General features: G+C 30.7%; 1 protein-coding gene across 1 annotated transcript; it reads left to right on the forward strand.

Annotated features, from left to right (window-relative positions):
* The first annotated feature begins 1271 nt into the window (after positions 1–1271).
* On the forward strand, positions 1272–22028 carry Crz (Corazonin). The gene is made up of 3 exons (XM_075354612.1): positions 1272–1329; positions 20670–20871; positions 21819–22028. Exons 2-3 carry the CDS (start codon positions 20680–20682, stop codon positions 21921–21923), a joined length of 297 nt encoding a protein of 98 aa, XP_075210727.1. The 5' UTR covers positions 1272–1329; positions 20670–20679; the 3' UTR covers positions 21924–22028.
* The last annotated feature ends 336 nt before the right edge of the window (positions 22029–22364 follow it).

Consider the following 22364-nt stretch of genomic DNA (forward strand, 5'->3'; position numbering starts at 1 on the left):
AGCTCTTCTTGATAGATGAAAATCGAACTTACTTAAAATTTCATCGAGAAGTAATTATAGCAGTAATGTCATGAAATGAGAGGACTGATATTTAAGGTTATAAATTATTTTTATACAATTTTATGCAAATTAATGATTATTGTTCAGTTTAAATACAACAAATGTAACAATTACATTTTGAGCAGCAAAAAAATCACTTTAAATCTTTCCTAATTTTTAACATGTTGAAACATTTGTTAATTTTTTTGATTCGGAAGAAATACAAAATCGCAGTAACCATTAGTAGTAGAGGATGTTCAAATAATATGATCAGCTATTTGGTATCGGTAGAATTGGTACATTTGTTATCAATATTGGTATTGATATACTATAAGTGGTTTTATTTTGTACATTTCATCGTTGAAAGTAAGTGACACTCATACACTTATGATTATCTCACATCAATTCAAATAAAATAAATCAAATTCTATTGCCATTAGTAAATTTTAAAATATAAAGATTTGTTGATTCCAAAGAAACTGTTGTTCAAATGAGAGAGAGAGAGTGAGAGAGAGAGATTGAGAGAGAGCGAGAGTGTGTGTTGTTCATATGTATAAGTGAAATAAAGAAAGGTTTCATAGTATAGATTTATTTATATATAAACCACATAAATTAGTTCATATTCAGGAAATTTAAAACAATACTGGTATCATATAATATAACCTAATTTTATAATCATAACTATCTGTGTAATTTTTGGAATATTCATCAAAGGTTTAATTAATTAATAAATACTGTTATGAACTAATTAATTTGTTTTTAAATAAATTAAAAACAACAAAATTGCTGTATTTATTGCATGTTGCATAAATTAAACAGTTTTATTCTTTGAAGAAAAAAAACCTTTATATAATACAGACCTTTTTTCAATTTAATTTAGTGATAGCATTATCCCATATAAATAAACTTTCATGTTGTTTTTTAAAAACTTCTTTTACAGTTAGAATAAAAAAAAGAAAGAATATAAAGTTTGAGTAGTATCGAACACCAAATAAAAAGATACAATACTCAATTAGTTTTGTTAGCTTTAGTTAAACAAAGTTCACATTAAAGAAGAAAAAACACCCCCTATACTTTACTTCTATTTAGAAAGAACTGTATTCATAGGGATAGAGCGTGGTGATAATTACCACAGTGAATGGGCTTTCAGGAAATTAGGCTATTGTTAAAGAAGATTGCCAACAAGGATATAAAGGGCTGCAGATACCTTTCATCCCTCAGAATACCTTAGCACTTGCTCCTTAACAGTACTTCTCTTCTGATCGCTCTACATTTCTTTCTACATTGCAAGTAAGCTAGTCCATATATATATATATATATATATATATATTTGCGTTCAGTAAGTTATTAGATACACAAAGTTATTTTAGCACAATAATTTGTAAACCGATAAACAATTTGTTTTTTAAATATATATTAATATTGCTTTACGGCTTAATGTAAAAATTTCAATTCGCAATTTTTAATAATTATTTTTTACGTTTTTTAAATATTTACAAATCGCTTGAATTTTTGTAATTAAACAATATTTTATTATTTTTTGAGGAAATATTCTTTCATATTGCTTGTATAAAGTGTTTTGTAAATTACAAACAATTCTTTAAATTAAAGAATTTTATAGACGCTTTTTTTTAAAAAAAATATTGCAAAAAATTTACAATATGAGATTAAATAAAAATTTTTTTGGGCATTATAATTTTGAAGATCTTTAGCAACTAAAATAATAATATATAGCTGTAGCGTTCCTCTACAAAACCAGTATGAAGAGAATAAGGTAAATACATTATTATTTAAAAAAATTAATCTTACAAAGCTTTTATCAATTTATTACACGTGGAAAAAATTGAGTAAATTTTTAACTAAAACGAAAAAATGAATTAATATTTAAAAAAGTTAATAAAAACCCACAAACACAAACACACACGACTGAAAAAAAACTGTCAGTTACTAAACTATTTAGAATTAAGCCTGTCCAATTTCATCAGTACTGAAACCTAAACCTGAAGGTCGAAAACAGGAGGCGGGCCAAAATTAAATAAACGAAATAAGGATTAATAAATGTAACAAATTAATCATCGGCTTACTCATCTTGATTATTAATTTAATTTTATTATTTCAGAAATAGTAATTTTTTTGTGATGTACTACTATAAATTATTATGATTTACCATTATTATTTCAAAAGAATATAAAAATAAATTGTTTAATTATCAAAATTATGTAATTAAAAAAAAAAAATGTATTATTACTATTTAAAATACAGGACACTCAAAAACATGGGATGATATACGAAAAAAATGCCTTTTTATTGTACACAATTAAATTATCATTGTATCATTGCACTTTTTAAAAAAAAAAAAGCCAAATGTGAAAAACGCCATGCCTGACCGGGATTCGAACCCAGGACCTCCGGGTGTAAGGCCGAGACGCTACCACTCGCACCACTCGCACCACGAAGGACGGCTCGTAGAACCTTGCATAATGTCGACATCACTTTATGAGCGTGCCTAAGATTTTAGTACACTTTACATGTTTGTAGAGTTAATACAACCCACATAAATCAATTTTAAACACAAATCAAAGTAAATTTTCTTTATGACATTATTTCAGTTTGTTTATTTACTGTTAATATTATATCGTAAATTTATTATTAAAAAACAAAAAACTTTGTAATAATAAAATAATAAAAAAGAATACGAAGATTCAAAAAATATAATCTTATTATTTTGAAATTAAGGCTGCTACGGAAAAAAAGAATAACCTAATCGTATGTTGGAAAAGAAGTTAAGGCTGCGATGTTATAAAATATGGAAGTTATTATAATGGATAATGTTATTATATATGGATGGAGTCGCTAAGGCTCAACGTCCTCGTTAGACAATAATGTTTCTACTTGTAAAATCTACCTCAAAATTAATGAAACAATTTATTGGGTAATTGTTAAAAAATATTATTTTTCAAATGATAACTACGTTTAACGTAAGAATTATCCAACGCGCTTGCTTGTAATAGTAAGAAATACTGCAGGATGTATCAAAGCGATACTGAATACAAATACAGGATGTAAAAATATAGAACCTGTTGGTGAACTTTTTAACTATTAAGAACGTATTTATCATAACTATGTTTTTTTTTTGTCTTCAGTCATTTGACTGGTTTGATGCAGTTCTCCAAGATTCCCTTTCTAGTGCTAGTCGTTTCATTTCAGTATACCCTCTACATCCTACATCCCCAACAATTTGTTTTACATACTCCAAACGTGGCCTGCCTACACAATTTTTCCCTTCTACCTGTCCTTCCAATATTAAAGCGACTATTCCAGGATGCCTTAGTATGTGGCCTATAAGTCTGTCTCTTCTTTTAACTATATTTTTCCAAATGCTTCTTTCTTCATCTATTTGCCGCAATACCTCTTCATTTGTCACTTTATCCACCCGTCTGATTTTTAACATTCTCCTATAGCACCGCATTTCAAAAGCTTCTAATCTTTTCTTCTCAGATACTCCGATCATCCAAGTTTCACTTCCATATAGACACTCCAAACATTTTTTTTGTCTTCAGTCATTTGACTGGTTTGATGCAGCTCTCCAAGATTCTCTATCTAGTGCTAGTCGTTTCATTTCAGTATACCCTCTACATCCTACATCCCTAACAATTTGTTTTACATATTCCAAACGTGGCCTGCCTACACAATTTTTCCCTTCTACCTGTCCTTCCAAAATTAAAGCGACTATTCCAGGATGCCTTAGTATGTGGCCTATAAGTCTGTCTCTTCTTTTAACTATATTTTTCCAAATGCTTCTTTCTTCATCTATTTGCCGCAATACCTCCTCATTTGTCACTTTATCCACCCATCTGATTTTTAACATTCTCCTATAGCACCACATTTCAAAAGCTTCTAACCTTTTCTTCTCAGATACTCCGATTGTCCAAGTTTCACTTCCATATAAAGCGACACTCCAAACATACACTTTCAAAAATCTTTTCCTGACATTTAAATTAATTTTTGATGTAAACAACTTATATTTCTTACTGAAGGCTAGTTTAGCTTGTGCTATTCGGCATTTTATATCGCTCCTGCTTCGTCCATCTTTAGTAATTTTACTTCCCAAATAACAAAATTCTTCTACCTCCATAACCTTTTCTCCTCCTATTTTCACATTCAGCGGTCCATCTTTGTTTTTTCTACTACATTTCATTACTTTTGTTTTGTTCTTGTTTATTTTCATGCTATAGTTCTTGCGTAGGACTTCATCTATGCCGTTCATTGTTTCTTCTAAATCCTTTTTCTCTCGGCTAGAATTACTATATCATCAGCAAATCGTAGCATCTTTATCTTTTCACCTTGTACTGTTACTCCGAATCTAAATTGTTCTTTAACATCATTAACTGCTAGTTCCATGTAAAGATTAAAAAGTAACTCCAAACATATACTTTCAAAAATCTTTTCCTGACATTAAATTTTTTTTTTCAAACTATGCTTATAATTAAAGTAGTCGCCTGGGTAGAAATAAATTGGATCAGAACCAGTGATATCCAGATGCGACGCTCTTACTCCAACAGACGCTGAAGAAGTGGTTGTGATCGATACGTTATATTATACCGTACGACTATCCGAATTTATTTTTAAATATAATGGCCGAGTAAGTCATTTATTTTTTAAAATACATGAATTTTTTTTTTGTAAGAAAGAATGTACCAGAAAGTAATTTAATTCAATTTAATTTTTTAGCTTATTACATTTCAAAATTATAAGTCTTTGTGATGTGATGTTATGAATTGAAAAAGATTCAAAAACTTAATATTTTCTCTCGCTGGTGGAAAAATGTTCAAAAAGAAAAAATTTCAATAACGTTATTAAGTACAAAAAATTATTTTTTAATATAATTTTTTTATTTTATAAATGTGTGATTCAAGTGTAATCGTTATTAATTACGATTTGATTGGAAAGAATCAGTTTGTAAAAAAAAAAATCGTTGACGTATAAGTAGAATGCAACAATGTATGAATGTATGTATATGTTGATTATGTAATAATAAAGATCTTTTCTAAATATTCAAGGTAAAAAATATTTTCTCCGTACAACGAAATACCATAATCAGTAAATTGGTTTTACTTGTTTCTGTACTTCGTTTTGATAAATAATATTTATCTAAATTTAATTTTCACTTACCAACAATTAAAAAAGTGTAAATCCTAGTACTTTCGGAGCTGTTACTCCATCTTCAGGGATTTTCAGGGATGTTAATTTAAATTCAAATCGAATATCGTTTTTAAATTAAACTGTTATATTTATAATAGTCGGTCGTCAAGAATAAAATTAATTCGTTGGTCAATAAGACAGTAACGTCATGCTTGTAATATGTTTGCGACTATTATCTAACGTGGCCAAATTTTTAGTAAATTAAATCTAAACAATATTTGTAATAATTCATTAATTTTCAGGTTTTCTACTTCTTTGTACGAAGTAAAGAAAGTATACTGATCGTGAAAATTTTCGGTTTTCAGATTTCAACGGAAATATCCATTTTGGCCATCCCTGAATCCATTTTGACTAGTTTCGTCGTGACATCAGTACGTACGTACGTGTATGTATGTCGTATGTATCACATAACTCAAAAACGATTAGCCGTAGTATGTTGAAATTTTGGATTTAAGACTGTTGTAACATCTAGTTATGCACCTTCCATTTTCATCGCAATCGACTGAACTAAATAAAAGTATTCAAAAAAGCCCAAAATTCAAAATAAATTGAATTTTGTACTTTTTTTAACTGCAGTAATGCCCTCATTGAGAGCTTTTCAACGATGTATCGTAAGTGGTACTTACTTTCATTGGTTCCAGAGTTATAGCTAAATGAAATTTTAATTAATGAAATATTTGGATCCTTATAAGGGGTAGGCACATCGGTTCGAATCAGACACCTCATTTTTTTAATTTATTATCTTTAACTTTTTTGTAATTTAAATATATTGATTTATTAATAATTATTAACCCGTGATTGTAAAAACATCTTTACAGTAAATAATTTATTATTGAGTAGTAACAATAAACAAAAATATGAAATAAAATCAGAAGTTATTAGTGAAATAAAATTTTATATACTTTTTAAAATGTGGATAAGTAATTTAATAGGCATTATTGCGTACATTCGTGTATATGTAATAGATTTGGTGAAACATCTGATTATTTAATATTAATATTAATTGAAAATTATAATTTAGAATTATAATTCTAATTCGGTAAAGTTTCGAATTATTCGAATTATAATTCGGTAAAGTCGATAGATGGGTGGAATATATTATACGGAGGAAATGAATTAGAAAATGGTGTTATAGAGGAAGAAGAGGAAGTTGAGGAGGATGAAATGGGAGAAACAATACTGAGATCTGAATTTAAGAGAGCATTGAAAGATTTAAATGGCAGAAAGTATCCTGGAATAGACGGAATACCTTTAGAATTACTGCGCAGTGCAGGTGAGGAAGCGAATGATAGATTATAAAAACTGGTGTGTAATATTTATGAAAAAATTGGAATTTCCGTCAGACTTAAAAAAAAGTGTTATAGTCATGATACCAAAGAAAGCAGGGGCAGATAAATGTGAAGAATACAAAACAATTAGTTTAACTAGAATTCTATACAGAAGAATTGAGAGGAGAGTGGAGGAAGTGTTAGGAGAAGACCAATTTGGTTTCAGGAAAAGTATAGGGACAAGGGAAGCAATTTTAGGCCTCAGATTAATAGTAGGAGGAAGATTAAAGAAAAACAAACCGACATACTTGGGGTTATAGACCTAGAAAAGGCATTCGATAACGTAGAATGGAATAAAATGTTCAGCATTTTAAAAAAATTAGGGTTCGAATACAGATATTGAACAATTGCTAACATGTACAGGAACCAAACAGCAACAGTAATAATTGAAGAACATAAGAAAAAAGCCGTAATAAGAAAGGGAGTCCGACAAGGATGTTCCCTATCTCCATTACTTTTTAATCTTTACATGGATCTAGCAGTTAATGATGTTAAAGAACAATTTAGATTCGGAGTAACAGTACAAGGTGAAAAGATAAAGATGCTACGATTTGCTGATGATATAGTAATTCTAGCCGAGAGTAAAAAGGATTTAGAAGAAACAATGAACGGCATAGATGAAGTCCTACGCAAGAACTATCGCATGAAAATAAACAAGAAGAAAACAAAAGTAATGAAATGTAGTAGAAATAACAAAGATGGACCGCTGAATGTGAAAATAGGAGAAGAAAAGATTACGGAGGTATTTTTGTATGGTATTGGTATTTACGGAGAATTTTGTTATTTGGGAAGTAGAATTACTAAAGATGGACGAAGCAGGAGCGATATAAAATGCCGAATAGCACAAGCGAAACGAGCCTTCAGTAAGAAATATAATTTGTTTACATCAAAAATTAATTTAAATGTCAGGAAAAGATTTTTGAAAGTGTATGTTTGGAGTGTCGCTTTATATGGAAGTGAAACTTGGACGATCGGAGTATCTGAGAAGAAAAGATTAGAAGCTTTTGAAATGGGGTGCTATAGGAGAATGTTAAAAATCAGATGGGTGGATAAAGTGACAAATGAAGAGGTATTGCGGCAAATAGATGAAGAAAGAAGCATTTGGAAAAATATAGTTAAAAGAAGAGACAGACTTATAGGCCACATACTAAGGCATCCTGGAATAGTCGCTTTAATATTGGAAGGACAGGTAGAAGGGAAAAATTGTGTAGGCAGGCCACGTTTGGAATATGTAAAACAAATTGTTGGGGATGTAGGATGTAGAGGGTATACTGAAATGAAACTACTAGCACTAGATAGGGAATCTTGGAGAGCTGCATCAAACCAGTCAAATGACTGAAGACAAAAAAAAAATTAGAATTGCATTAATTTTAGATTTTCTAGTTTAATTTTATTTAATTATTCTGGAATTTCTGTTTAATTTTATCTACATTAATGTTAACTGCAAAGTGAATGAAAAATAGACCCTTACGAGAACAACATGTACACTGAGGCTTACGTTGGTCGATCTTTAATAGATTGCAAAAAATTCTTATCTTTTAGTTTATTACTTCTCTGATATTGTAGGACAATATTTTCCCTAAGTCGGAGTTGATCATCATTTCGTTTATTTGTTTTTTTATTGCCAATCATTTATTAGCTCTTTGGTTTATATAATTCTTCTGATCTTAATTTGTGTACACGTTTTGTAGTTTTTAAAATTTTCTCTTTATATTTATCATTTTCTCTTAATCTTTTTATCCTTTCTTTGGTTTTAACATTCTCTTCCTCTTTATATCTATAATCTTCTCTTAATTTTTTTATTCTTACCTTGTTCTTAACAATTTCTTTCTCTTCATATTCATCTTCTTGTCGTTTTTTTGAGATATATTTCTTCATTTATCTTTTTTTCCCGTATGGCTGCTTCTTTTTCATTTTTGATTATTCATCAGATAATCTACTAATAAAAACGGAATATTTTACACCGTAAGGTTGAAATTAACATTTGTAACCAGTATACAGGAGTTCACTAAACGGAATAGTTTAAATATTAACTTTTATTTACACGACATAAAAGAAATCTGAAACTTTTGTTAATTAGCAATTCACGAAGATACGAATAATACTGATCTGGTAATCCGAGGGACTTTTACTCTATTCTGATATTTCATGTAAGATTGTTAAATGAATAATAGTATACAAATTTGATGAATAATTGTATAAAAACTAATATTTCAGCAATTGTGTGACTGTCCACTTCATTAAAGAATTAGAGGATCGTATTTCACTTTCAAATGAAATAAATTTAAATAAAGTGCAGAAAAAAATGTGTACATGTAATTTAATAGACGTAAAAGAAAGTCATGTGGTGTCCACATCTGATTTTTTAAAATATGTTGTTAAAAAATCTAAATTAATCTTATTTTTGTAATAATATTGACTTTATATGTAATTAATATTAATTTATTTGCAGTTGCAATTTACGGTAATCAAATAAAATATTTAAAAAAAGAAGAATATACGAACTTATAAGGACATGAATAAAATAATGCATAGGATACAAGCAAGCTTATTCATGAAATTAGATATTACATACCAAATATTGAACTATATCGACTTACTCGCACATAACACACATACGCATACAGAAAAATCTCTTTTATTCGGTTTGGTTAAAACCTATGAGTATCCAGAATATTGTGTAATTTTTAACATCAAAGTTATTTGAAAGAGACATGACGAAGAGGAAAACATTTCTATAAAAAATTAAAGCATTTTAACATACAAATTAAAAAACAATTTATATTTAATAAAATAAAGAAGTAGTTCAAGAATTGTTTAATAATAACCACATGACACTAATTATTCCAAAAGACTGATGGTTAAATATTTAACCTAAAAAATAGTGGAAGTATCTTTTAAAAATTAAATGGTTCTCAACTTTATTTCTGATAGAATTCAAAATTTTTAACTAAAAATGTAATTAAATTTCCTCAGCCATAGAGAAGTTCAATATAATAACGAGTGATTTAAAAAGTACTTCACAACTTTAAAAGTTTTTTTTTTGTCTTCAGTCATTTGACTGGTTTGATGCAGCTCTCCAAGATTCCCTATCTAGTGCTAGTCGTTTCATTTCAGTATACCCTCTACATCCTACATCCCCAACAATTTGTTTTACATACTCCAAACGTGGCCTGCCTACACAATTTTTCCCTTCTACCTGTCCTTCCAATATTAAAGCGACTATTCCAGGATGCCTTAGTATGTGGCCTATAAGTCTGTCTCTTCTTTTAACTATATTTTTCCAAATGCTTCTTTGTTCATCTATTTGCCGCAATACCTCTTCATTTGTCACTTTTCCCACCCATCTGATTTTTAACATTCTCCTATAGCACCACATTTCAAAAGCTTCTAATCTTTTCTTCTCAGATACTCCGATCGTCCAAGTTTCACTTCCATATAAAGCGACACTCCAAACATACACTTTCAAAAATCTTTTCCTGACATTTAAATTAATTTTTTATGTAAACAAATTATATTTCTTACTGAAGGGTCGTTTAGCTTGTGCTATTCGGCATTTTATATCGCTCCTGCTTCGTCCATCTTTAGTAATTTTACTTCCCAAATAACAAAATTCTTCTACCTCCATAATCTTTTCTCCTCCTATTTTCACATTCAGCGGTCCATCTTTGTTATTTCTACTACATTTCATTACTTTTGTTTTGTTCTTGTTTATTTTCACGCGATAGTTCTTGTGTAGGACTTCATCTATGCCGTTCATTGTTTCTTCTAAATCCTTTTTACTCTCGGCTAGAATTACTATATCATCAGCAAATCGTAGCATCTTTATCTTTTCACCTTGTACTGTTACTCCGAATCTAAATTGTTCTTTAACATCATTAACTGCTAGTTCCATGTAAAGATTAAAAAGTAACGGAGATAGGGAACATCCTTGTCGGACTCCCTTTCTTATTAGGGCTTCTTTCTTATGTTCTTCAATTGTTATTGTTGCTGTTTGGTTCCTGTACATGTTACCAATTGTTCTTCTATCTCTGTATTTGAACCCTAATTTTTTAAAAATGCTGAACATTTTATTCCAATCTACGTTATCGAAAGCCTTTTAGGTCTATAAACGCCAAGTATGTCGGTTTGTTTTTCTTTAATCTTCCTTCTACTATTAATCTGAGGCCTAAAATTGCTTCCCTTGTCCCTATACTTTTCCTGAAACCACTTTAAAAGTAAAAAAAACAATTTATTGAAATAACTTACAATTCGGTTGAGGTATCATTTCAAAGAAAAACACATCAAGTTTGTTCACCGAATAATCACTTTGGTTCGATTTGGCTTCCATCTGTAATGCGATATACATCCCTCCTGTAGTCGATTTCCAGATTGTAGCCAGGAGCGGTGTGGTTTTCAATTAATCATACATCTTAGGAACGGTCGATCTGAGACTGTACAAGAGTACACTTCATTTACATTCATAAATATCATCCTTATTCATTCGCTGAAGTAATATTTTATTGTGGTTCCGGAGGCTAAACAGAAAAAGAGAGAAGAGAGGGACTGTAGCCAGCAAGTCGGGCGTTACCTCTGCAACTGCGGCGTTAATTCGAAGTCTTAGACCATTAAGATCAGCAAACAAAGGTGGTACGTAAATGCAATCTTTATTAAAATCACTCACAAAAAATCTAGCGAGGTAAAATTTGAAGAGCGAAGTGGCCATGCAATTGAACCTGTATGACCAATCCACCGACCTGGATATCGAGTATCAAGTAAATCTCGGATTTCTAGACAATAGTGAGGTGGTTCCCGGTCTTGCTGATAATTATGGCAACTTTGTCGTCATCTGTAATGTATTGAATCAAGATTAGTTTGTATGGTTTCAAGTACATTCGTTTACATAATACGCGCCAAACAGTCGTTTCTGGAATGTTAGTCTCATTTGACGCAGGTCGAGTTGATTTCTTCTGACCACAGCAGCTTCAGCCACGCGTTGGCGTCATGGCAACTTTTTCAGCAATTTTGTAATTGCTGATTTGCTGATTGTAAATCGTAAAACAAAAATGCAAAGCGAGCACGTTCGCGTACCAGTAAATGTGTCCATTTTTAACAACACTGATGTCAGCGCAGTGGATGAATTCTGTAGTAATGAACTATGCGAGTCAAACCTTGATGTGTTTTGTTACGGAATCTGTTATCAAATCTATTGAGTTATTTAAATCAATTTTTATACGGTTTTAAAGTTGTGAAGTCCTTTTTGAATCACTGGGATAAGATACAGGAAGTGTATTTAAAAAAAATAACTCGCTACTTCGAATGATAGAATCCTGAAAACAACTAAATAAAAATTTAAACATAGCACAGTCTAAATACTATTTTGTGTATCAATATCAGAAAAATACGAGGTGTGATCAAAAAATACGGTGAATAATTTTTTATTAAAAAAATTAATAAGGTTACATAGAATTCGATTTAATCTCCTACAAAGTACTGTCCTTGGCTACCAAAACACTTATCTCAACGTTGACTCCATGAGTGGAGGCATTTCTGGAAGGCGTCTTTCGGAAGGGCTTTCAGCTGCTCGGTCGTGGCCCTCTCAATGTCAGCAATGGTGTCAAAACGTTTTCCTTTAAGGACAGTTTTAATTTTTGGGAAGAGCCAAAAGTCGCATGGTGCTAAAACCGGTGAGTATGGCGGATGTAGACAGACAGGAACACTTTTTTCAGCCAAAAACTCGCGAATGAGAAGCGAGGTGTGAAACGGCGCGTTGTGGTGAGGAAGGAAGCCATCGGACCATTTTTCTGGTCGATTTCTTACTCGTCTCATTTGCAATTCATTAATTAAAATGCTTTGAACGGATCCGTACGAGATGTTAAGGTCTTCCGATAGCTCTCGAATAGTCTTTCGCTTGTTTGAACGAACCATTGTTTCTACTTTTTGCACATTTTCAACTGTTTTTGAGGTTACTGGACGTCCCGCACGCTGCTCGTCTTCAACAGACTAATTTCCGTTTTTAAATCGGTCATACCACTTGTACACAGTCTTCAAAGTTACCACATTATCGCCGTACACCGATTCTAACATTTCGTGAGTTTCTTTGGCACTCTTTTGCAACTTAATGTTAATGCGTTGTTCAAAATCCATGTTGGGCGACAGACACGATAAACACAACTTCACTCTAGCAGCTCTGGCAGCTGACTGGCAAGCTCGAAGGTTTTCCAACTTGTCCCTGCCTGTCTCAGTTGATCACGCTATTGGACAAATTACAGCATATTGATGTAGCGTCGTCAGTTGCCGCTATAAAAATTCATTCACCGTATTTTTTGATCACACCTCGTATAAAAGTTTAGAGTATACTTTTTTACAAAAAAACAAAAAAAAACACTTCACTATGAAAATTTATAACTTTTTAATTATTACGCTATTAAGGTCATACAGTAAGGTTACATTTGGCAAAATCGTTGTTCACTCCTGAGAATGAACCTATGCTTGTTGAGTGTTCATTTAGGAAATATTTTTCAAAGTTTTAAAACAGCTGTATAAAGAAAATAATTCCTTGAAAATTTCTTGATTTCTGTATGATCAGAAATTAATTTTTAATGATTTTTATAGCTCTTCAGTGTCACCCACTGTACTGGTAGGACATCAAGAATTAACAAAAAACAAACCTGAATACGAAAAAATTCCACATAAATTAAGAAATTAAGTCTGTACTAAGCTATAGCAATACGTGTCATCAAAGTTAAATGTATTTATGTTAGGTTAAATACCGAAAAGGTTATAGGCGGTGACCTAACACTAGGTACCCATCACTTTTAAAATCGACACATTTCTTGAGATAAAAATATTCCATGTCATGATTACTAACGAAATAGAATGTTTTTCCATTGCCTTCTTCGATGAACCAAATATATTATCGTTTTAAGTCATGTCAAGTCCGCGAAAATTCGGAATTTCAAGCTTAAAACTGACGTCTTCATACTAGAGATTATCTGTATAATAAAACCCATTACGCTCAGATTAGCTCCTTTTGTACTTCAATTCCAGATGCATTTCGTGCATCACAGCGACAGAAAAGTCTGAGACAGGTTAGTGTAAAGCAACAAATTAATTCCATTTCCGTTTTCTCTTTTTTCAAGAAACAATTTCCGTGTTATACACACTGCTTCTACTCAGTTGATGATAAAAATTAAATTTTTTTATAGCATAATACGAGAAAGAAGAAAATTGTGTGATTTCTGACGGTTATGTTTCTTAATGGTGTATATATTATAGCTCGTAGAACCTAGACAGACAGTTTGATAATCTTATTCAGAAAATTATAAAACGTTTTTGCCGTATTAAAATCAATATTTAAACTAAATCTATTCATTTATTTATTTTTATAATTTTTTGTAATCATTATTGGTCGACTGGTTTAATGATATTCTTCATTCCTTTCTGTTCTGTGGTAATATTTTAACCTCAACATATCTTTTGCATCCTTTTTTTTTTGTCTTCAGTCATTTGACTGGTTTGATGCAGCTCTCCAACATTCCCTATCTAGGGCTAGTCGTTTCATTTCAGTATACCCTCTACATCCTACATCCCCAACAATTTGTTTTACATATTCCAAACGTGGCCTGCCTACACAATTTTTCCCTTCTACCTGTCCTTCCAATATTAAAGCGACTATTCCAGGATGCCTTAGTATGTGGCCTATAAGTCTGTCTCTTCTTTTAACTATATTTTTCCAAATGCTTCTTTCTTCATCTATTTGCCGCAATACCTCTTCATTTATCACTTTATCCACTCGTCTGATTTTTAACATTCTCCTATAGCACCGCATTTCAAAAGCTTCTAATCTTTTCTTCTCAGATACTCCGATCGTCCAAGTTTCACTTCCATATAAAGCGACACTCAAATTATATACAGCATAAACAAATTATATTTCTTACTGAAGGCTCGTTTCGCTTGTACTATTCGGCATTTTATATCGCTCCTGCTTCATCCATCTTTAGTAATTTTACTTCCCAAATAACAAAATTGTTCTACCTCCATAATCTTTTCTCCTCCTATTTTCACATTCAGCGGTCCATCTTTGTTATTTCTACTATATTTCATTACTTTTGTTTTGTTCTTGTTTATTTTCACGCGATAGTTCTTGCATAGGACTTCATCTATGCCGTTCATTGTTTCTTCTAAATCCTTTTTACTCTCGGCTAGAATTACTATATCATCAGCAAATTGTAGCATCTTTATCTTTTCACCTTGTACTGTTACTCCGAATCTAAATTGTTCTTTAACATCATTAACTGCTAGTTCCATGTAAAGATTAAAAAGTAACGGAGATAGGGAACATCCTTGTCGGACTCCCTTTCTTATTACGGCTTCTTTCTTATGTTCTTCGATTGTTACTGTTGCTGTTTGGTTCCTGTACATGTTAGCAATTGCTCTTCTATCTCTGTATTTGAACCCTAATTTTTTTAAAATGCTGAACATTTTATTCCAGTCTACGTTATCGAATGCCTTTTCTAGGTCTATAAACGCCAAGTATGTTCATTTGCTTTCTTTAATCTTCCTTCTACTATTAATCTGAGACCTAAAATTGCTTCCCTTGTCCCTATACTTTTCCTGAAACCAAATTGGCCTTCTCCTAACAATTCCTCCACTCTCCTCTCAATTCTTCTGTATAGAATTCTAGTTAAGATTTTTGCATCCTATATTCTCAATTACTGTTTTATATTTTACGATATCTCTGTTCTACAGATCTAAAGTTTAAATAATTGTCTTAACACACGGTCTCCGACCTAGTTCATCCCTTTATAAGATTCTGCCACAAATTTCTTCCTCTCCTGTTTTTATGAGATCTCTTTATTTCGATTATTAGTATTAAATATTATTTTCATCATTCTTCCGAAACATCACATTTCAAAAGTCCTTTGTTCATTTGTGCTTTTCCTTTCATCCACGTTGTGCTACCAAAAAGTGATTTTCTCCATTCAAATATTTTCAAGATTTTCTTTATAATTCTCGGATCTGTATTTGATATTAACAGACTTCTTTATTTCATGAAAGCTCTCCTTGCTTGCGGTAGTGTGATTTTGATATCTGCATCATTTGATCCTTAGTCTGCAGTTCCACTTCGATAAAGCAAAATTCTGACATTTTGTGCTCCCTTTCTTACTAATCTAATTTGTCATTTTCTACCTTTCTGGCACATTTCATAAACCTATGCCCCTTCAGTAATTCATCAAACTTATATTTTAGTTTTTACCAATAGATCAATTTCATCTGCGAATCTAACATATTTCTTTCTTTTTTCCCCTTCAATTTAACTATAAGTTGATAAGTATCCATCCTTATTTCACTCCTTTCTGATTCAGATCTTGTTTCTGTTCGTTTTTGTCTTTTTTTATGTTTTTCATCTTTCATCTTAGTTTTACTTAAACCTGTTATTTTATGGTATTTTTTTCATTTGATTATTTTAATATTAAAGCCAATCAAATTCTCTGAATATCCTGACCTTTTTAGGGGGAGACACCCGGTCGCTACACCATCCCTTCCGTTCCCAACCCTGATGGGCATTACCGGAGATTGTCTTTTACACCCTTTAAACCGGATAACACAACACAGGTCACCAGTACAAATGCCTCGGCAGACATTTCTATCAACCCACCGGATTGGTCTAGTGGTTAACGCGTCTTCCCAAATCAGCTGATTTGGAAGTCGAGAGTTACAGCGTTCAAGTCCTAGTAAAGCCAGATATTTTTACACGGATTTGAATACTAGATCGTGGATACCGGTGTTCTTTGGTGGTTGGGTTTCAATTAACCACACATCTCAGGAACGGTCGAACTGAGAATGTACAAGACTACACTTCATTTACACTCATACATATATCATGCTCATTCATCCTCTGAAGAATTATCTAAAAACGGTAGTTACCGGAGGCTAAATAGGAAAAGAAAGAAAAGACATTTCCATCAGTGTGTTTACACAACTTACTGTCGCCTTCGTGTAGCCTCTTCCAACCACGACCATGATACCTACCATAACTTACAAGCCTCAACTATCAAGTTAACCGATTCGCGGAAGCTCGATCCCTGTATCTTCCTCTGAAACTTTCACACAAAACTCTTCCTACATCTAACTTTAACGAGACTATGGACTCAGATCATTGCTTGATTAAGTCTTTAAATACCAAAAATACTATTCTTTTACCAACAAAATAAGTGTTGATCGCAACGACAATTTTGTCCTACAATTCAATTTACTCAAGTCCTCTTGATTTATTTAAAAATCAAGAAACAAGTTCACAAATGTGATTAAGCTTTTAATGAAAATATCCTATCTCTCTCTCTCTCTCTGCTCTGATCTGCTTTCGGGAGCGAGGTCAATCCCTACACTCTCCCACACGGTAGCTCAACTTCTCTGAACATTAACTAGCATTTCATATTAAATTTGTTTTAAATTAAATTATCTGAATATGAATATTCTCCACAAAACACCGCTACTTTCTACTTAAGTAACTTTTCTAATCATTTCTTTGAAACAAATAAGAATGTACTTTTTATAAATCTTTCAACAATATTTTGCACCTCAACAATTATCTTTTTGTCAGTAATTCCAATTTATAAAAGATTTGACAAGTAAAAACATAGAGGTTAACAGTTTTATAGCGCTTAGACTTATTTAATTTACGATTTTAAAAATATTTTTCTTTCTCAAATGAGGAAAAGTATCGTTGTAAAAAATTAACAAAAAATATTTACTTTCACTTCTAAATAAGATATTACAAGTAATAGCCAAATGTAAACTATTTTTTAAATTAAATAACAGGATAAATTCTTCGGTAGCCAATGGTATTTATGTCTTATCAGTAGTAGAGTATATTAGCATTATTAATATCACACATGGCTAATCCAACCGATCATTTTGTTTAATACTCCATTCTGATCAGAGAAAGAATTGATCACGTTAGTCTCCTAGAACACCTCTCCATGGCACTTCTAGAATTTGTATAATAGTTGATGATTAGTCGGGTGAAATATTGTTCAGGCATGTAACTAAATACAAAATGTGCGCTGAATAAGTAAAAGTAAATTAGTTAGGTAGATTTATGCGTAAAACTCATGTTTATAATAATATTCTTTAAAAAATGTGGAAAATCAGAAATTAAACTAATTTTGTGTAAAATAAAATGTTTGCATTTTTATTGTACAATTAAAAATCAGAAAACGTTAATCTGGATAATTAAATTAATCATCGGAGTAATTGGATGCACTTAGAAAATTGTACGATTATTAATCTGAAACTGGAGACAAGTAAAAAGAATGCAAATTCAACAAAGCAATAAAAAGCATACGCGCACATATGGACAAAATATCAGTAAGTGTAAGATTAAAACTAATATTTTTCTCGAATTCCAAGAAACAAAATCTGGTTTAATTCTAAATCCCTTACATTTTGATTTCGCGTTGTATTAAAAAAAAACCCACACATCGTTCAACAACGTACTACAAATAGACAATACAATATTACGGTTCTTAATTTTTCTACCAGAAAGCGCTGTCATTCAGGGAATGCATGCTTCATTTCTTAACGTTTTGTTGTAGTGGGAAATACACGAACAATTTTTTGTTTATAAATGTTTTGGATGCAATAGATTTAATGTTATTGGAAAATATTAACTTAGAAATAAATTTTTCCTTTAACAAAATTGAATTTTCCAACAGATGTTTAATGTATTTTAGTAATACAAACAAGAAGATAAAATGATTAATTCCATAATCGTGTGGGACAATAAGAAAATAATTGTCTATAATTACTTCGCCACCACTTTAATGAAATATACGATCTATCATTTATAAACTTATTAATTTTATTAGAGGTTAAAAAATGAGACGTCAAAACCAATTTGTAGCCAATTTCTTATGAAATGATGAAAGTGAAGAACGTAATTGCAGCGAAGTACGCTGACAAACCTTTAGTAAAAACGATTGCGGGAGGGTATTCTTCAGTATTAATATAATATTACTAATGAGACAACTACGAGAATTAAAAGGAAATTATTGAAGTATGGCTAAGTTGAAATCGTATACTTTGGAATTTAGTGAAGATTTTTAATCGTACACCATACAACAAATGAGGTGCTGACCAAAAATAAAGCTAGGTATTTATATAAAAATATAATATTTCTGAAAAAAATCTAGCCGTTTTATTGTAAAACAAAATGACTGAAACTCAAGAACGCACTTTTAACAATTCATGTTCTAAGATTTACAATAAAATTTGTCTACAATGTAGTTTTAATTTCTGGAAAATATGTTCGTCTTTTAGTGATAGAAATAGTAAATTATTACTTTTACTTTTATAACTTATCAATAATAATATTTTTATTTATTTGCTTTGTTTGTGCAACAGAACAGTTACACAAAACCTTTGTATGTTGCACAATATCACATAAAGTCACAAAAGAACAACCACAAGTCAACAACCCACATATAAATTAAAAATACAATATTCAAAACACAATAATAATAATAACAATTATTCAGTCAAATACAAAAAAATAATAATTAGAACTTTAAAAACGGTAGCTATGGAGTGAAGTGATAATAAAAACACATAGATGAAAACATACAAAAACACAATATTACTAATACATTCCAAATAAAACAAGTTTTAAGCCATAATCCTAAAAAAATAACAATAATTTTAAAATCATGAAAGTGAGCATTACAATAAGGACAATAATCCATCAGTATCCCTCTCAAATTTTTAATGAAGGTTGTCTGATCTTCCCAAAAGCTTAGCTTATCCTGGAACTCCACTGGAACACTGGTACACCGCTCAATCGGAGACACGGTGGAACCAACCGGCGTCACAAATTGCCTAAAAGACCTCTTTGACCTGGCCTGGTTCCGCAAGACAACATGGTAACGCATCGGAAGTTTATTGTGCAGAGCTTTATAAAAGAAAACCAAGTCAAAGTACGTTCTTCTATCAGATAACCTCGAAAGGTCTAATCGTCTCAACATATCCTCTCTACTAGCGTCAACAAAACAATCTCTAAACTTAAAACGCATCCAGTTCAAGAACCTATTCTGAACACCCTCAACCAGATCAGAGGCAAAAACTCGTTTACTATTCCACATCACGGTCGAGTACTCCAAGCGACTCCTCACCAATGATTTGTACAGCAGATTACAAGTGGAAATATTGTTAAACCGTCCACAAATCCAAAGGACAAGACCAAGGTCCTGGCGTGCTTTATTGACAATCCGAGCAACATATTCGTGATAATACAACTTCGTGTCAAATAAAACCCCGAGGTCCTCAACCAATGTCTCAGCGACGATAGCGTGTGTACCAATCCTATAGCTGAGGTCAACAGAGCTCGACGTCTTACGAGACAAAGTCAAATGTTTGGTCTTTCGAAAATTCAAGGGCATACAATTGCGGTCAGCCCACTCAACAACCTTGTTAATATTTAATTGTAGCAACAGGTGATCCATACTATTCCTGATCGGATAATATATTTTGACGTCATCCGCAAACATCTGAAAATTGCACGTCAAAAGATCCCCGATATCATTTATAAAATAATGTCTGGTTGGCATTTAATTATTATTATATTAATAATAATTAAATTCTAAAATGGTTTGTTAAATCCACTTAAGGCTGTTTAATTTCACTTTGTAACTTGGCAATCTATCCAAGGTATAATGTGTAGTCAAAAAAATCTGAAATAAATAGGCCAGTTAGTTAATTTTTTTGGGGGAAGTAAAGAGTAAAAGGTTTAAAAGGATCAAGTTTTGCTAACATATTGCATAATTTTACTAATAAGGAACTAAATAAATTACAATTACATGAAATTTATTAATGTGAAATCTACATAATCGGCAAAATAAACTAAATAGTTTAAATTTAGATTAAGCCTACAACTTTAAAGTTGAACAAAATTTAACAAAAGTAATATGAATAATATTTACGCATAAATATATTTTTTGTATAATATTTCTTTTATAATATGTCGGCTATTTTTAAGATTCAAATCTATTCTATTGAAGTTAAATGCTTTCACTATGTATAAATTTTAAAGAATAATAAATAATATGTATTTTTATGTTACAGTCAAACTGAAATGTTGTTAACTAGATTACCCGCAGCAGTAATAATTGTGCTCAGTTGTCTGGTTGGCATGTTATTTGCTCAGACATTTCAGTATTCAAGAGGATGGACAAATGGAAGAAAGAGGTCATCATTAAAATCTCCCCGTGAAATCGATTGTCAACTACAGAGGCTCAGAGCAATTATCGAGGGAAAGAGCGATCAGGTATAGAAAAAATTTTTTTTTCAACCGAAACATATTTACAATTACAATTTTTATTTATGCATTTTTGTGTGATTTTGATAAAGGTAACGAGTGTTCTAGACAGGGATTAGTTCCATAAATCAATTTTGCAATTAAATTTAATTTTGGAAATTTATTTAAAAATTTTTGTTACTTAGAATAAAGTTGAATGGCAGTTTCAAAGCTAAGGTGTACAGATTTGTTTGAATCTTGAATTAAATCCGTATTGCAAGTTCATTCTTTCTGTTTTAGTGTTTTATGAGTAAATCTATATACTGAAATACTCTGTTATCATTTTCACAACGTACAATAATAAACTAATATATTCATACTAGCAATGGAAAATTATTCCTAAAACAGTAAAAAAAAGAAAGATATTGCTGAATGATTTAAATGAGAATATTCATGATAATGTGTAATTTAAATAATTGAAGAAAGTGAAAAATTAAACTGAAACTACGATTTATATCCAATTTTACATTAATGTTAACAAATGTATCTAAAAAAAAAAAAACAAACTAGGTAAACAAACGGTATTTTAAATAAAATGTAGTGAAATTAGGAATAATTGATGAAAATAATGAAAACAAATTTTGTTAAAATATAGGCTATAAGAAAATGCATTAAACTACGACTTATAATATATTGCGAAAGTTCGATATAATATTTAATTTTAATAGTCTTTTAAGATCGGTTAGAAGCTGTACGTAAAATAACATCTCTTAAAATAAAATAAAGGTTAAAAATGAAAATAAGAAAACTGATAGTCTATATTTTGAGAGTACAAAAAGAAACGAATAAAAAACTAGAAACTAAAAATTATAAATGGGAAATAATTAAAAAAGATAATTTCTCTGATTGTAAAATAATTAATTGTTATAAAAATTATATTTACTTTAAAATAATTATTTGATAAATTCTTTTTTCAGCTTTACTGGCCGTGTGCTTGGCAAAATTTTCCAGAGAATATTCAACATTCTTCACCCCCTGCAGTTCCACCAGCCCTTATTGTCGAAAATCCTGAAGATAATTAGAAGATGTATCGCCAAATTTCCTATAGTTTTTAAAAAAAAGTTATAATTTTTCATTTATATTCAAACAGTTGTACGTTTTTCAGATGGTAGAATGAAAATAAAATAATTTTATCATTAACTTTTTTTTTTGTTGACTTCATTGTAAAAAAAAAATGAGTTAAAATTGGAGTAAAATTTATCTAACAGTTTTAATTAAAAACGTTGTTGGATATCATCAGTTTGTGCGTTCAAAATATACTGAATTTAAGTTGTAAAAATTAAAAAAAAACTTTTTTAAATAAGTATAAAGTAGATAGATACATGATTTTATTGAAATTTTTGTTCCTCTCCAGCTAAACACCAAAAGCAACATTTACAATTCATTTTTGATTTTTAAAAGTATTTGGAAATGGGAAAAGTTACTCTATGTAACAAAAATATCTAAAATTAATCTTAATTAAT

Source organism: Lycorma delicatula, chromosome 1 (assembly GCF_047948215.1).
Source record: "Lycorma delicatula isolate Av1 chromosome 1, ASM4794821v1, whole genome shotgun sequence".
NCBI lineage: Eukaryota > Metazoa > Arthropoda > Insecta > Hemiptera > Fulgoridae > Lycorma > Lycorma delicatula.